Below are 17,748 nucleotides of genomic sequence, written 5' to 3' on the forward strand. Positions count from 1 at the left end.
ATTTTACAGATGGAGTTTCTTTCTGTTCTGTGCAACTAACTTACCATCTAGACCGAGAGGGGCTTATGATGCTTTTAAATATAACACCTGTTGACCAGGGACCTATTGGGGTCCAATCTCAGCACAGCTGCATTTAAAATGCCCTATAACCAAAACCCACCAGAAATGCAATTCAAGTCTTTATTAAAGAGTGTTAAAATTCAAGTGTCGAGAGGATCCAATTAACAACCACAGAACAAAAATTCTTACAATCCTCCCTTCAGTCTCTCTGGCTCAATCCCCCCCCTTTCCACCACCACCCCCATCCCAGATCCCTGCAGCTCATCAGGCTTCTCTCCTTGTCCTTGTGCTGTGTTCCAAACCCAAGTGGTTGTCTTCCTTTTTGATGCAAGCATACTACTTTTTCAGCTTTCCAACTTTCTCCCTGTTATGTGCATTAGCTGAACCTCAGGTCAAAGCACAAAGTTGCTTCCTGCACACTCCTCCTGAGGAAAGGAAGGAATTGTATTCTCCTAAATATGTTTATCTGATATTCAGAGAGCTTGGGTGTTTCAGTTTGGGAATGCTCTTTTGTTTTCAAGGAATAACCTTGTTTCTAAACAGAACACCTTGAGATTAAGGAAATGCTGTGGGAACATCAGAAGCTGCAGGAAAGGCACCAAAGGGAAGGAAGAGCTAGTGGACATTCGTGAGCAGAATGTTCCTGGGGCTGTGTCTACCCGGCAGGGCCAGCCTCAGGATCCCACGATGTGAGCCTCACACACTGATCCCCACGCCCAGAAGGGCCCCAGGGCTCAGTTTAGTGCTCTGTTGTTGCCATCTCAAATAGCTTAATCATTTTTGAACAAGGAACCCCTCATTTTCATCTTGAACCTGGCCCTGCAAATTGGAACCAATTCCTAAACGGTTAAGAAACTTGTCCACCCATAGGGAAAGGGGTTTCCTCTTCTACAACACAGTTGTGACCATTAAGATCCAGCCTCTTCCACCAAGAGCTTAGCTCACTCCTGCTTTAGGACCCTTGGCATCCCCAGCATCACCGTTTGCAGGTCTAAGGGCCCTTCCCCTGTCCATGCTAAATGTATCCTACTGAGCTTTGTGGCATATGAGACCGGCTCACCAAGGTTAGGAGACGTGGGGACCTCCCGTTTGGATAGAGCGAAATGTTATTTACAAGCGTGGGGCTCTCCAGAGTGGTGCTAGCACTGTACGCGGAGGATAGAGCGGAAAGGGTCCTCTGCATTCAGACAGACCTGCCTTCTTGGGGCTGCGTGAGTTGTGCAGCTCCGGGGACGCCTTGCACGCTAACAGTGTCAGCCAGCACAACCTTGAAGGGTGCCCCAGGGCAGCAGCCCCTTGAGCTGCGTGATCTTGAACAAGTTGTCGCCTCTCTCTGAGCCTCAGGCTTCCTCATCCGTGAGATGCAGGAGGTGTTAATAACCATTCAGGGAATTTAAAAGAGATGAAATGAAATAACACACCTGGTGACTAATCAAGTGTTAAATGCCTTCCCGTATCGATGAGTACATGCTTGCTCAAGAATGCTAGCCAAAGGAACAGTACTTTCCCAGTTTCAAAATACCTCCCTCCTGGAGATTCATTTGCACTTCATCAACTCGTCTTTTTTTGGAGGCATGTGTGGCTATGTCCTTTTTTGAGCCCAGTGAAAAGACTTGGAGGACAGAAAGAAAGAAAGAGAAAGGAGAGATGGCAGTGGCTATCGGCTTAGGCAATTCTCTCTCTCAGTCTGGGCTCCAGCTGCCTTGCCCTCCACTCGGATTCCTGGTTCTCCACTGGGGCTGCCCTCCCCAGGGAAACTAGCAATGTCTGCGGACATTTTCAATGGTCACGACTTGGGGGAGGGTGCTGGTGGCAGCCAGTGTTGCTGCTAAGCCCGCGACAGTGCACAGGACAGCCCCCCACGATGAAGCATCTGGTCCTGAGAAAACCTGCCCACCAGCCCAAGTGCCGAGACGCAGCCCTCTCTAAGCCAGGGGGCAGCGCTGGGCTCCTTCTCTCCCAAGGAGCCACCGACAGAACCAGGAAAGTCAGAGGAGTCCCGGAACCAGTGGTGATGTCAGGGATTTTTGGTTTTCAGATTCACGTGGCATGAAAGGATGACAGACTCAGGAGGACCCCAGAGGCACACCCTTTGTTTTCTATCGACATTGCTTTCCCAGAAAGTTCCTGAGAAGTCAGACACTTCGCTTCACTGCATAATATCTAGTAACCGTCAGCCGCTAATTACCTCTGAAATCTCCCTGTGGACCATGGTTTTCGGCTCACAAAGGCATTATTAAAACATCACTTGTGGAAAGAACCTGGGAAGCTTGGTCTGAGTGACCAGTTGAACAACTAAATCCTCTATGATGATTTTTTTTTTTTTTCTGGAGGATTTCTTCGAGTAACTTCCTGGACACATTTTAGTGATCTTTTTCACTTCACATTGTGGTTCTTGGTTAGGCGACTCCCACACCTGTTATTTTTTTCAAATAATACAGTCTTCACTTCCTGTGTGCACAGGAATGGCATGAATAACTTTGCTTCAGATGACTTACTGAAATCTTCCATCACTCTTTCCTTGATATCCCCAAACTGGTTAAATGCATCTCTGGCTGCTTGCGTTCCTCAGGTGGGCTAGTCAGCAGTAAAGAAGTCAAAACCAAGGCAGAGGGTGCCCAGTGGAAGAAAAGCAGGGGACTGGAACTCCCCCTGGACTGGAGAGTACATAACCCAGACCTGACCCCAAATAGGCACCCCCAGTGGTAAGAAGGATTTGTTATTAAAAGGAAATAGTAGAAGCAAAATAATAGGGTAGCGAAGTGGTCTCTTGCACCTTGTGGGTTGTTTTCTTTCTTGGATTATGTCTCTACCTTTAAAAACATATAGAGGCACCAGTGCTCTTTCCTGAGGATTCACAGAAAACTCTTCTCCCTTGAGATCCCTTTTTCTAGAGAAGAAGAAGAAAAGAGCTAGCTTCTGAAATGGCCAGGCTTCCTTAGCCGAAGTCGTAATAAAATCTCATCTCTGGTCTGGGTGCTGGGGTGTGCAACTCTGTGCTCAGGCTCTTCTACGAGGCCAGAGCCAAGGCCCCCCCCTCTTTCTCAGTGTTTGTCCACAGCCATTCAGAGGAGGGAATGCACGAGTCCACCATTGAGCCTTCATACTCAGGCCCCTGTGGCTCCTCAGGAAGCCCCAGTGTTCGGTCATACCCTAAACTTGGCCACCAGTCCCCACACATATTAGCCAGATGCTTGTGAAACATTCTGGAGGTGGCTCTTAGTATGTGACCTGCAGGTAGGCTTAAAAACCAAGGGTAGGATTTTCGGGTGAGGTTTCCAGCAAGTGGAGGGAGAAAAGAGAACCACCCACAAGGTACAAGATACCACTTCCCTGTGCAAGTCTCATTTCTGGCTGATTATTCAGATCTATACTGCACAAAAGGAAAAAACCAGTCAGCCATTAAGAAACTGGGGGCATCAACTAGCCCTGATCAGTCTGAATAAAAAAAGTGGGGGTCCAAGTGATTAGAATGAGTTCCCCAGGCCCAGCTGCATGCATACTTTATATACCTTTTTTTTTTTTTTAAGATTTTATTTATTTGTGTGTGTGTGCGAGAGGGAGAGAGCACAAGCAGGGGGAATGGCAGGCAGAGGGAGAAGCAGGCTCCCTACTGAGCAGGGAGCCAGATGCGGGACTCAATCCCAAGACCCTGGGATCATGACCTGAGCCAAAGGTAGACGCTTAACTGACTGAGCCACCCAGGAGACCCTATAGACCTTCTTAAAAAAAAAAAAAAAGAGTCAATTATACACAAAAAAGGGGGCAATTAGATGCTTCCTGAGAAGGAATCTAATAAAACTGACTGAACGGGGGACACAAGGCTGATAAGAACCAATAGAAATGAATTATGATCAGCAACCTCCTTGATGGTTTTTCAGGGAAGCTCATTTTTGGTGGTTTAGTCATTTGCCTGGAAGGGACTCAGCCAAGCCACTCGTAAAGAAGGATCCGTCCTTGCACGCAGATCTGTCTGCTCCTGGTTCTGGGGACTGATTAGTCAGGCACCTACCTAAAGGGAGGGGGCAAGGAGTAACAACCACAGTTGCCACCAAGCACATTCATGGTATTAGCATAGAGGTAGCCTAGCTGGGAGACTCCAAATCAGACAAGACACAGAGAGGGAGGCAGGGGCTCTGAGCACGCTCAGGTCCTGTCCATGGTACAGGTCTCAGAAGCGCATGGAGTTCTTCTCTTAGTAGTCTCTGGGGCTACTCACCAAATATCCTGTGATAAATCAGACAGAAACACAAGAAGGATGGATCTAGAAAGTGTCTTGTTTCCCAATACTGGGCTTTCCTCCTATACACATGGCACATTTTGATAGGTTTTCAATGATATGGAGGCTAGGGGGAAAGCTCCTTGCGACACACTGGAAACCTTCCTTCGCCTGTCACAAGGGGTAGAAAATCCCAAGAGGTGAATGGGATTCCTGGGGGTTTCACCAGATGAGTCCATCAGCATCACAAGGGCAGGATGAGCTCCTTCTGAGGGAGAAGGCTTAGGGCAGTTCCCGTGAGACCTCCCTCAGGTATGCACAGTCCCAGCCTGGGAGACGCTCACCCCAGACTCTTTTATCCTCAGGAGACAGCATTTGTTCCTCTACTTCGTTCTTCCCTCTTCTGTGCCGTAACATAGGCTCAACGCTGAGCGCTGCCAAAGTATAATTTTCCAAAGATCAAGGGACTTCCATGCAAATATGAAATGAACACTTCAATGGTTTTTGTTCAATTCTTTGAGTAAAGAGGGAACTGGAAAGTAGGAAATCCTGGTCAGAGGACATTTGAGGAATTAGGTATTTATAGGCAATTTCATAAAAGAATGTTAGGATAAGATTGCTGACCCAGGTAAAACACTGGTCAATAAGCCACGACATACAGAGTTATTTTTTTTTTCTTCCAGGCAGAGATTATTTACTTCTGCATTGGATAAAAATCTACCAGTGTACATGTAACTTCACTAAACCTGGGAATTTTAATCAGTAGTAATCATTGAATTAAACAGAGTACATTCCCCTAGATAATTCTTAGATGGACCTTTGTCCCCCTGTGACATTGAAAGAAGATACTATCCACATTTTTGCCTCAATACAAGTTTTTGATAATTTTTCTTAATAGCTCCTTGGGACTAGGGAGAGCATCTTTCATTTTGTATGCCTCATCCTCACCCCAGCACCACACCATCTTAGGCACATAGCGTGCTCACTCATGCTTATTGAATGATGCATTTGAATCAAGGAAAGGGAGATTTTCCAGTTCCCTGACTTGACATACTTTATCATGCTCATCCCTAGTGTTTATTACCCATTCTTGTTCGTAGCTTTAGGATTTGCTTTTCTAAAAATACTTAATGTAATAAGAATATTCTTATTTCTTCATTATCAGGTCAGCCCAAGCCAAAGGTAACTTGGTATAAGAATGGTCACGCCATCAATGAGTGTGGCATTGTTTCCAGTTACGAATTCTTCCAGAATCAGTATATTCATGTGCTACATCTCTGTCGGTAAGTAAATGTATCTCTGTGGACGGTTTGCAAAGGTCCCTGCATTCTGTCATGGGCTGGTTGCTATCAGGTAAGGCCAAAAGATTGGCTCCTGTTCGCTTTTTGCATCCTAATGTTAGATGCCATGAGCAGGCGTCAGCCAAGGCGTCCAGCTGAGCTCTATCTGGAAAATAGTTCACACTCCTCTAATTTGCTGCCATTGATGGAATTACAACTTTATCTAGAATTGTATTCAAGGTGTCCAGGCATTTTCGTTCATTCAATGAGCTTTTCATTTAATCTTGTTCTCTCTGGCAAGTTAAGAAATGCAACAGGGTTTTGGCACTGTCACCGAATCTTTCTTGTGTTAACACTGGAAGGAAGGAGGAGTGGCTGGCCATGATCCCATAGCACAGTGGTGATGGTGGAAGGCTGGAAACCATGCCTTCTGGCTTTATTTTAGGAAGTAGTATGGTCCAGTACAGTGGCTTCTATTCTTTTTCATTTCCCCAAGAAGTATTTTTTCAGATGAAATCAGGAAGCTCCACACGTGAAGTAGAGAAACAGAACAGCTTTGGTTGAAGCTGGGTGGAGAGCCTGTGTTCTTGGTCCCCAGTGCTACCGAACTGGTCATGATGTTCCTTACGGGGACTCTGAGGAGCCTGAGCTCTGCAGAGCGTGATAGGAAAATGATTGGTAGGCATGCACATGTGCCGATAGCCTTGGATCTGAGAATGACAAAGTAAGACTTGGGTTTGAATTCTGGCTCTGCTATCTCCTGGCTGTGTGACCGTAGCCAGCTATTGAACCTCTCCAAAACTGAATTTCTTTATCTGCAAAATAAAAGGATTGCTGAGAGAATTAAATGATTTTATGCCTCTGAAGTTTCTTGCTATGTAGTAGTTGCTCAATAAACACTAGCTTTCTTATCTTCCTATCCACTCTTTGGTATCAAAGTATGATCAGAGATCATTTTATCACTGAATGATCTGTGAATCCTTGAAATGCTTGACTCAACTGGCTTATAGAATATCTAACCTGATATTCAAGACATTCATTTATTTGTCTACTATTTAATCCTTTAAAAAAAGATTTTATTTATTTATTTATGAGAGAGAGAGAGAGAGCGAATGCAGGGAAGGGAAGAAGGAGAGGGAGAGGCAGAGAATCTCAAGCAGACTCCGCACTGAGCATGGAGCTCGATGCGGAGTTTGATCTCACGACCCTGAGATAGTGACCTGAGTCAAAACGAAGAGCCAGGCTCCCCCATCTACTATTTAATTCTTTAAACAATATTCATCAAGCAACTATTATATGGCAGGCATGTTACATAATGCTAGAGCTAGAAATGAACAACATAAGTGTTGTCTCTGCCCTCATGAAACCTCAAGTCCAGTACAGAAGGTAAGTGGTGAACAAATCACTTGCCCTTTTCCCCCTCACTCCCCAGTATCCTGGGAGCCAGTCCAGTTGTCACTTGCTGAACCTCATCCATGGAGTAGACTTTCCTGCCTCTTCAATCCAACTTGGCCCAGGCCTTCCCCTCCCTCCTCTTTATCCTGTTCAACTCAGAATCCATCTCTATGGTTCACAATAATTCTAGTTACCACGGCTCTGTCCAGCCTCAGACATCCTCTGCCCTTTTGCACAGGCCCCCCCTCTGGTGCTTCTTTATTGCTTCGGATTGACAGTTCAGTAGACTGTGGACCTCCTAGGGGGGCAGGAACCTTCTCTGTTTCACGCTAGTGCGACGCCTAGGGCCTAGTACAGTGCAACATAAATATTTACTAAGAGGATAGGTGGGTGGATGGCTTTATATGTACCATAAATATACATGATGTTAATTTAGATCAGCATTGGCAAACTTTTTCTATAAAGGGCCAGATAGTAAATATTTTAGGCTTTGAAGGCCAAATGGTCTCTGTCACAACTACTCAACTCCACCATCGTAGTGTAAAAGCAGCCATAGACAATATGTTTTGTGTTTTTTTTTTTTAAGCATGGTTGTGTTCCAATAAAACTTTATTTACAGAAACAGGTAGGGGGCCAGATTCGGTCTGTGGGCTCTAGTTTGTCAATCCCTGGTCTAGATGGTAAGATCCTTGAGTATCTACATACTGTACTTCTTCATGTGTTTTCCACTCTTGCCTTTGTCCCTCTGAGCTCTCAGTCCATATTTCTTGATTGATTAATTTTGGTCTCACACTAAGCTAAAACATTATACTCACCTTTTTAGCCAGAAGAGAGACTTAACGAGTGTTCTTTTACTGATGGAATGCCGTTTAAGAATTGAGGTTTGTTATTTATGTTATTTGCTGTTAATACAGGACCAGAAATGTAAGCAAAACCAGTGTTTGTGGGGTAAGGGAGCTAAGGGATGGAGGAATGAGAAGGCCATGATGAAGCCCAGGGGCAGGTGGGCAGGTTAAAATGGGAAGAGAAACTTAGGAAGAGAACTTGGGCTGTGGATGGGGCACGGAGTCCTCATTCTTGTCCTAGAAGTCCAGCAGGGCACTGGTTTATGGTAACAACTGAAGACTTGAGATGACAGAATGTACTCTTTCCAAACTCCTGTTTTGCCATTTGGAAAAGTAGCCCACTTACTGGGAAAAGCATTCAGTCACGGTGCAAGGAGTATTGGTGGGGCAATACAATAATAGATGTGGTTGCATTTTTCTGCTTCGTAGTCAGTGTGCTGGGTACTAATGGTCTTTTGAAAGTTCTGACTTTTTACACCCGTAAAGTTCTGAACATTGCTGCCCATGAACATCCCCCAGGGAACTTTTAAAACCCCTTAATGCTTGACCTTCAACCTTGACTAATTCAATCTGGACCCCACGTGATTCCAATGTAATTGCCCAAGGTGAAAAATTCTTATTTATTTATTTATTTATTTTAGTAATCTCTACACCCAACATGGGGCTCGAACTCACAACCCCGAGATCAAGAGTTACATGCTCTTTCCACTGAACCAGCCAGGCGCCCCCAAGATGAAAAATTCTTTACATCCTAAAATACTCACCTGCCAAGTAGTTTGACTTTTACCAGTGTGTTAAATGCTGGTTAGGCAAATGAATTGTATTTTGTGCCAATGCCTTTCAAAGATTAAACACTGGTTGTTCGTTATAATATTAGTCTCAAATTTTCTTGCCATCATTGGGTCACCATAAACCACCAGATTAACTCATAGTTCCCCCAAAGGAAAGTACTTTCATTTTTAACCTCCCTGAGTTTAGTCTTTGGGTCATTACATCTTCACTCTCAGATGTTCAAAAGCTCCCATTCCTGTGTTTCCCAAGGGTTTTTTCCTGGTTTGATAGACCTAATCTGCAATTCTGCTCTGGGGTCGAGAGCTTCTTAGTTGACCTTCTGATCTTCCCTCTTTCCTTACCTAGCACGGTCCTTCTCCATCCTCCCTGGGTCCTCCTCCTTATGCCCCTCTAATCTTGTCATACCATGTACTTCGGACAAGTGAGATGGCTCCGAGGAGATTGATCAGCGCTGTTGGGACCTTTGCATACCACAGGTCAAGTGTGCTTGGCAGGCGGAGGAGTGGAAAGCCGGGAGAGCATTCCAAGGGCAAGCAACATCAATAATAGCATGGTTTGCCCTGTAGCATCAAAACTTTTTTTTTTTTTTCCAGAAGATGTGGGGGTTGGGACGAGGGGAGGAAAATGCAACTAGACGTTTTCTACCTCATAGAAAGCAAGTTGCAAAGAGCGTGTACACAAACGAGGAATTGTGGTCTCTTCTGAACACAATGTAAAGAAAGGCGGCTGAACAAGAGATAAAAATCTGTCCAGGAACTCACACCTAGAGAGACACACTCCTTTTCTCAGCAAGGAGGCCTCTTAGTGGTCATGATCGCGTCCCACCGTGCTGAGCACCGATTACAAGAGAGGCAGAAGTGAGGGGGAGGCAGGGTGGGTGGACTGGGCCCCCGAAAACCTGGATCAGAAGGAGGCGTGAGGCTGCTCTTCCTGTCTCTCGTCAGCTCAGCCCCGGCCCTACAGAGGACCTGGTGGGGACGAAGGCCAGGAGGCCTGCACAGTCACCACGAGCCAGTCTGCTCATGATGTGTACAGATTGAATAGTGTCCCCCCACCCAAATTCATGTTCACCTGGAATGTCAGGATGTGACCTTATTTGGAAATAAGATGTTTTCAGGTGTAATTATTTAAATGAAGGGGAGATTGTGGTGGATTAACGTGGGTTTTAATTCAATAAATGGTGTTTTTATAAAAAGGAGAAAACAGACACAGAGGGGACATAGCCATGTGAAGACAGGCAGAGACCACAGGGATTTAGCTACAAGCCAGGAAATGCTGAGGACTGCCCCCTACCACTGGAAGCTAGGAAGGGGCAAGGGAAGATTCTTTCCTAGAGCCTTCAGAGGGAGCACGGCCTTGCCAACACCTTGATTTGGGACTTCTAGCCTCCAGAACTGTGCAAGAATAAATTTGTGTTATTTTCTTGCTACCCTCTTTGTAGTAGTGTGTTCTGGCAGCTCTAGGAAACGAATACGTGGTGTATCTGAACATTCTAGCAAAAAAAAGTGCTGCCATTTGCCTACCTTGACTCAGGGCTGACCAACTTATCTGATAATGTAGTACTGATTCCCCAAATACCAGCTGGGTTCATCTGGGCCACCTGGGAGGCATCTATGGGTCAGGGGGGAAGGAACATTTTTCCAATTATGCTTCAAACTGGATATTGATTCCTCAAGACTTTGAAGGAAAAATCAATATGAAGGTTTCCTGGGTCACTTGTGTTTTTGCTCCCAGGGGACATCTGGCCATGTCTGGAGATACTTTTGATTGTCACAGCTGGAAAGGGATGCTCCTGGCATCCAGGGAGGAGAGGCTAAAGGTGCTACTGGACATTGGACATTGGCTGGGGCGATCCCCACAACAAAGAACTATCCAGTCTACAATGTCAGTAGTGTTGAGGCTGAGAAGCTATGTAATAAACCGCCACAAAACAGAGTGCCTTGAAACAGCAGTGGCTTATTATTTCTCATGGTTTGGTGGGCGGGTTGTGGTTCCTCTGCTGGCTTGGCCTGGCTCACTCAGTGCTCCCTCTGACCACTTGAGTCAGTTGGTGGATTGGTTGGTCTGGAAGGTCCAAGATGGCTTCACCAACAGGTCTGGCCACTGATGCTGGCTGCCGGCTGGGCCACCTCAGCTCTCCTCCACCTGGGCTCCTATCCTCCAGTAGTCTACAACCTCTTGAGCTCCACTGTAATGCCAGTCCCCACACATCCCTCTGGTCAGAACAAGACACTGGGCCAGATTTCAGCAGCACGAAAGCAGATGCCACCCCTTTAAGAGTGGAGTGGCGAAGTCACATTGCAATAGGGCATGCGTAAGTGGATGGGAGGAATTCATGGCAAACTGTGTAATCTACTATCCCCTCTATCCATTGAACACCTACCTAATTAATCTTTTTAAATCACCTACTTGCAAGCCTCTTTATCCCACTTGAAAGCAACTTTCTAAGTCTCCTTTTTGCCTGTAGAATAATTGTTTTCATTCTTATTCCATTCATTATTCTGTAAGCATCAAGCGCACTTTGTCGGTTCTCATCACAGCCCGAGATAGGAGGATGCAGGGTGGTAAGAAAATGTCTCGCCCCTGTCTTCTGTGATCTCACAATCCAGCGGAGGAAGCAGACACATCAGAAGACAATTAGCAGAATGAGTCAGGGTTTTTCTTCCTGATACTAACCAGTTCTGACACCAGCTGTCTGTTTTACAATTCCATTCAGTTCTGACACCAGATATTCAGAGGGAGCATCCGATTCCGTAGGTTTAAGATCTCCCTCCCTCAAAATTGCCCCCCCACCCCCACTTCAGACACCAGATTATCCACATTTCTGTCTGACTGGCTACAAAGTCAGAGGGTTCCCACAATCTCCTCTCCCTCCTTCAGGTTCCATAATTTGTCGGAACAACTCAGGACTCAAGGAAAATACTTGACTTACGATTATCATTTTGTCATAAAGGGTACAATTCAGGAGCAGCTAAATAGAATCGACACGTAGGGCAGGGTGTGGGGTCAAGGCTGCAGCACTTGGGGACCTCTCCAGGTATGCCACTCTCCCAGAACCTTGATACATTCACCAACCTGGACCCTTTCTGAACCCAGGACTTTAGGGGTTTTTATGGGGCTTCCATTATGTAGGTATGACTGGTGATTAACAGTCTTCAGCTCCTCTCCCTCTCTGGAGGCCTGGGGGTAGAGCTGGAGGTTCCAACCCTGTAATCATGCCGTGGTCCTTCTGGGACTAGGCCCCCTCCTGAAGCTACCTAGGGGTTCTCATTACCATGCAAAGGACATCACTCCAGAGATTCCAAGGGTTTTAGGGGCCATGTGCCAGGAACCTGGACAAAGACTGAGTATTCATTTTTATTATACCACACCAAGCATGTATTAAGATGGAGCTGAAGAGAAAGCATCCTGGAAGACCAGAGTAAAGGCCGTTAAGTCAGACTCTGCCGGGTGGAGGTAGGTGAGGGGCCAGCGCGGAGGTACTGGGAAGTTTTCTTAGAGGTGCCGCCAGCATGAAGCCTTGAAGGGCCTGGAGAAGGTGGATGGGAGGGAGGGAAGGACCACGCATCCCCTGAGATGAGAAAAGCATGAGCAACGGCACGAGGGCACGAGGGCAGACTGAATGACTGGGGTGCATTCAGTCTCTGGCAGGGGTATGGGCAGGGCCCGGGGGGCAAGCAGCCTGCACTGGAGAACAGCCGGGAGGCCAGGCTGGGGCTGGACCCAGAACCCATGTGTCCTAGCTAAGAGGTTTGCACACTTGTCCTAAAGACGATGCCCAGACTAGGAAGGAGTTTGGGGCAGCAGAGGATCATGGGAAGGTTTGCATTTTTAAAAACCTCCCTCTGACTGGGACACCTGGGTGGCTCAGTCGGTTAAGCGTCTGACCTTTGATTTTGGCTCAGGTCATGACCTCAGGGTTGTGAGATCGAGTCTCGCTTCAGCTTTTTGTTGGAAGTTCAGCTCCTAGGGGCAGGGACTGGGATTTCTGTTTATCTCTTATCCCCGCAGCCTCATGTGTTTGTAAATGATGACAAAATTCTCCGGGTCCTTCCTCAAAGTCCACACTTTTGCTGTTGCCATGCTCTACCACTTATTAGCTGTGTGGCCTGGAGCAAGTCAATTAACTTCTCTGGGCTTTGGTGTCTTCATAAACGATTTTTTGTGATGATTTAAATGAGATCATTCATGCAGAATGGTCAGCAAAGTGTGCATTAAGCATGTACCAAATATTAGGTATTAGTAACTAATACCATTTTATTGACCATTCCCTGAAAGCTATGTGGTCCCAGAACTACTCTGAATCACTCTGCCCTAGCTTATAGTAGTTGTATTTAGAGCCAGGATACTTTTATATGAATAGTTTTGAAAAGTGTTAGAATCAGTGGAACATTTTCCAAGACAGGAAAGAAGTGGACATTTAAAGGGTGAGCTGGAACACAGACCCAGGTTGAAGCTGTTTTTCTCATCCGTGTTTGTACCTGAAACCCTGTTTGGATGGTTTTTAGATGGTGGACTCTGTGATTTTAGTGATGTCTTAGACTTTTTAGTTATTCCTCACATCTAGGTGGACAGACAGATGCCAGGAGCTTTGGGACACTGTGTTATATTCTCGAAGCCACTCCAGTTTATAGCAAAGAGTTGTTTATAAGTTCTTGTTGTCTGAGTCGAAGACTTTGGTTTTTGGAGGCCGCTTGCTGGACAAGATCACCCAGGGAAACCCAAACTCCTTGCCAAACATCTAAAAACCATGAGTTGTTGGTCGAGAATGAGTCTGGGCAAATGAGTATTGGAGAATCAGTTTAAAACATCTGTATTCCTGCACGAAACACTTCAAGGCACCTGTCCTGCTAACAGAATTGTCACCATCAACTTTACTTACAAAGGACAGGAGATTATTTCCACCATTTAGAGCAAGGATATGAAGCTGGGTTGTCTGGATTTAAACCCCAGATCTTATACACTGTATCATCTTCAGCAAGTTACTTAGCCTCTCTGAGACTCAGTTTTCTCATCTGCAAAATGGGGATAATGATAGTACTGTCTTATGGGATTGGAATGGGGATTAAATCAAGACGTGCAAAGAATTTAGAATGCTCTGTAAATAATAGTTACTTTATGCAATTTGAACATGTCCCCACATGGAACTATAATTTTGGAACTGATTAAAAATAGCGCAACTTGGAGGTAGGAAAGGTAGCATAGCTTGGCTGCATTTCCCCTCTGCTATTTCCCTCTTGGAGGGTAAGATATAATTAATGTGTTTCATCAAGGAACCATTGGGTAGAAATAAAGATGACTGAATCTTGCTGTCTTGACTAAGACAGGATAAGGCATTTCATCTGGGGTTGGAAAGCATTTTGTGGACTTCATGTTCCTGTGAGCTTAAGTAGGTCTAACAAATCTTAAGGATGACTGGTAGAACTTTCAGCACCCCAAGGCCTCTGTGTTCCCGGCACGGAGCCCAGGTGGGCATTCCTCCTGAATGAATTCAGTGTTGTAGTCATTCCTCAGACCATGCCTGGAGCATTTCTTGAATGAGTCCTGAGGGTCTGACGAGAAACTCCCATTTAGTCCCCAGGGTAATGGGTCTGTGCCGAGAATTCACATTGTCCTCCCATTCTGGTTTTGACTTTGGTTAGGTAAGTGTGTCAGAGGAGTGAATGGTTATGGGAGCCATGAAATGGAACACTCATCTTTTCCTGGGGGCTGGACTTGGGCCGTTGCTCTCACTGTGGTGCTGGCTCTCAGGGCAAATCAATGCTAGTTTGGGAACAGGTGACAGATTGATCCAGGAGCCCCTCCCAAGATGTCGGGACAGAGAAAGGTGCAGTAATCCCTGGAAATTGGACGAGCGCTAAATGTCTTTGTAAATGCCACTCCATCACCACCTTCTGAGGACTTAGAGTAGACCATTCGGGAAGCTTTGGGCCAGCTGGGGTTCAGTTTTAATTTGTAATCACAGAATCTCGGTCCAGCACTTCTGATGACTGACAAGATGGGGAGTCTCACTGCTGTAGAAATCACGGCGTTAGTACTAGCGACCATTTGACTCTGTTTTAAAGGTGAGGATCATAAAGAAGGTACTTGACAAGTGCAGACAGCTCCTTGGGAGAAGAGCTGGAACCAAATCAGGCCCAGGATGGGCTTTGCTCCAACTCTGAAGGGAGGGGCGCAGGGCAGGTGGTTGCGGGGGGGTGGGGGGCAGGACTAAGAACAAAATTTGGTTTGGGAACATGTGTCCTTGTCCTGGCCAGCACAGCCTTATTTTCTCCCTCTCATGCACTCAGCCAAGGGCCTCCCATGAAATTTACCTCTATCTTTGTCCCATCATGCCTGGGAGCTTCTCGTATCTCTGACTCTACCCACCTCCTCCCCTTACTTTTAGTTCTTTGTGAGCCTTGGACCCTGAGCCTCCTCTCTGCCTGCCTCCAGACTCCGTCACTTCTGACTGCCTGGTTTGCCCTCTCCCTTCTTCTGAGTCCTACAAGGTTGGGCCAGTCCCAGCACCTCAACCCCTCAGGTCCTAAGACATCAGCCCAGGCCTCAGCCTGAGTCCCACTCATATGGGTGAGGAAGGCCAACTCTCTGGATCCTCCCAATACCCCCTCGAAGCCACATCTGAGCCCCAGCTGAACCCAAGAATGAGCTGGACCTATGAGAGGGGTTTCTACCTGGCATGGTCCACCTGACCCCACCTGCATTAGTCAGCTCAAAATACCACACCCTAGGGGGCCTAACCAACAGAAAGTAATTTCTCACAGTTCTGGAGGCTGGAGTCTGAGATAAAGGTACTAGCATGGTGGGGTTGTGGTGAGAACCCTCTTCCAGGTTTGCATATAGTGACCTTCTTGCTGTGTCCTCATATAGTGAGCAAGCTTTCTACTGTCTCTCCTCATCAGGGCACTAATCCCATCATGAGGGTCCTACCCTCATGACCTCACCTAACCCTAATTACCTCCCAAAGGCTGCATCTGCAAATACCAACACATTGGGGGTTAGGACTTCAACATAGAAATTTTAGGGGGACACAATTCAGTCCATAATACCGCTCCAACTGTGGAGGTTTTCCCAGCCATGTACAGGGACAGGCCTGGACCGGGCCAGTGGGGGTGTGCAGGGGCCCACTGGTTAAGAATCAAGGATTTGCAACAGGCTGTGAGGCCACATGTGGATATTTATGAGGGCTGGCTCCAGAGTCTTATTGCCTGGGGTCAAATCTTGGCCCCACCTCTTAATTGGGCCTGTTGCTTATCCTCTTACCTGCCTCAGTTTCTAGATGTGTAAAGTAGGAATAATAATAGTACGTACCTTGCTGGGTAGATTGGGTAAAGATTAAATGAGATAATACACATTAGGTTTTTAGAACAGTGCCTGGCACTTACCAGATGCTTAGTAAATGTTAATTCTTTTTACCCTGAGGGCTTCTGTATTTTGTTAGACACAGTCATTCTTGGTCATAAGAATTTGAAAGCGGAATCAGGCTGCCTGCCCATTTCAGAGAAAAAGGGATCAAACTGATCTCTGAATTCTTGAATGAGAATCTTAGTGCAGATTTCCAGAGCTGATGTTAAGAAGCCAGGCTCAGGCTAAAGACACGGACCCTACTTGGGTAGTCAGGACAGATGCAAGACTGTATGTGAAGCTTGGGGCAATTCTTTTTTTTTTTTTAGATTTATTTATTTATTTGGGACAGAGAGAGAGAGTATGCATGAGGGGGAGCACAAGCAGGGGCAGAGGGAGAAGGAGAAGCATATGCCTCACTGAGCAGGGAGCCTGACATGGGGCTTGATCCCTGGACCCCTGGATCATGACCTGAGCCAAAGGCAGAAGCTTAACCGACTGAGCCACCCAGGCGATCTTAATGCTTTAACTCAGTTCTGCGCCATTTCAGAGCTCAAAGATGTTAATGAGGTCTAGCAGCTTGCTCCCACAGGGCCTTTGCACTTGCTCTTCCTTCTACCCGGATGTTCTCTCCCCACGTAGCCCCATGGCTAGTTCTCGTGTCTGCTCCAACTCACCTGGATCACTAAGGCCTTCTCTGACCAGCCACCCATAGTACCGCCTGCCCCCAGCATGTCCTACCTTTCTTATCTTTATTTTTCACATAGCACATGACATAATGTGTGTGTGTGTACATATATTTAACAGCTTTGTGTAGGTGTAGTTGACACACAATGAACCACACATTTAAAGCGTTCAGTTTGGTAAGCTTTGATGCATGCATACACCCATGAAGCCATCACCACTATCAAGATGAACGTATCTCTCACCCTCAAACGATTTCTCAGTGCCCCTTTGCAGTCCAGCCCTTCTGCCCCTCTCTCCCACCCATCTTACACGGCAACCCCTCTGCCTTTTATCCCTGGAGACAGGTTTGTCTTTTCTAGAATTTTATATAAATGAGATCATAGAGCATGTACTCTTTTGTATCTGGCTTCTTTCACTCCCCATAATTATCTTCAGAATCATCTGTGTCCTTTTGTGTGTCGATGGTTCCTTCCTTTAATCATGGAACAGTGTTCCAGTGTTTCATTGTTTGGATCTACCAGAATTTGTTATTCCATTCACCTGTGGATGGACACTTGGATTGTTTCCAGTCATGATGCTTATTTATTTGTATTTGTGTTTATTGTGAGTATCCCCCAGCTGGGATGTAAATTCCATGGGAACAGAAATGTGTCCAGTGTTCCCTGCTGTACCTCCAGGGCCTGCTCAGTGTCTGGCTATCATCAGACATTCAGTAAGGATTTATGGGATAAATTACATAATGCATTTGGTACTTTTGTTATATTCTCCACAGTTTTGCCAAGAGAGGGGGAAATGCTGATAGGGTTCAGGCACCCTTCCTCAAAATATGGCACCTTGGCATATTAAGTAATTTAAACTGAAGGAATTATTAAAAATGGCAGAAGGAGGAAGGTCTGAGCCCCCCACCCCCACCCCAACCATCCTTTCCCTGCTTCCCTGAAACAGGTCATAAATCCTATGTGAAAGGTACATTTCCTGTGCCAGGAGGAGGGAAGCCATTTTTATCACCAGAGACAGGGAATCTGGGGCCAGATCTGTACACAAACAACCTTGTCACACTCATTCTTACCTTCCTAGTTACTTTACTTCTTCACCATTTGCTACCTCTAGCCCAAACCCCTTTGTC

The 17,748-nt window shown here is 46.2% G+C and overlaps 1 protein-coding gene across 1 annotated transcript in view; it reads left to right on the forward strand.

Moving 5' to 3' along the window:
- Positions 1-2,117: 2,117 nt before the first annotated feature.
- ALPK2 (alpha kinase 2) overlaps positions 2,118-17,748 on the forward strand; it is a 104,100-nt gene continuing 88,469 nt past the window's right edge. The window contains exons 1-3 of the mRNA XM_021686224.1: positions 2,118-2,226; positions 5,445-5,558; positions 7,541-7,544. Of these exons, the coding sequence (XP_021541899.1) occupies positions 2,118-2,226; positions 5,445-5,558; positions 7,541-7,544 (227 nt within the window). The remainder of the gene's footprint in view (positions 2,227-5,444; positions 5,559-7,540; positions 7,545-17,748) is intronic.

This window comes from Neomonachus schauinslandi, chromosome 14 (genome assembly GCF_002201575.2).
Source record: "Neomonachus schauinslandi chromosome 14, ASM220157v2, whole genome shotgun sequence".
NCBI classification, from domain to species: Eukaryota; Metazoa; Chordata; class Mammalia; order Carnivora; family Phocidae; genus Neomonachus; species Neomonachus schauinslandi.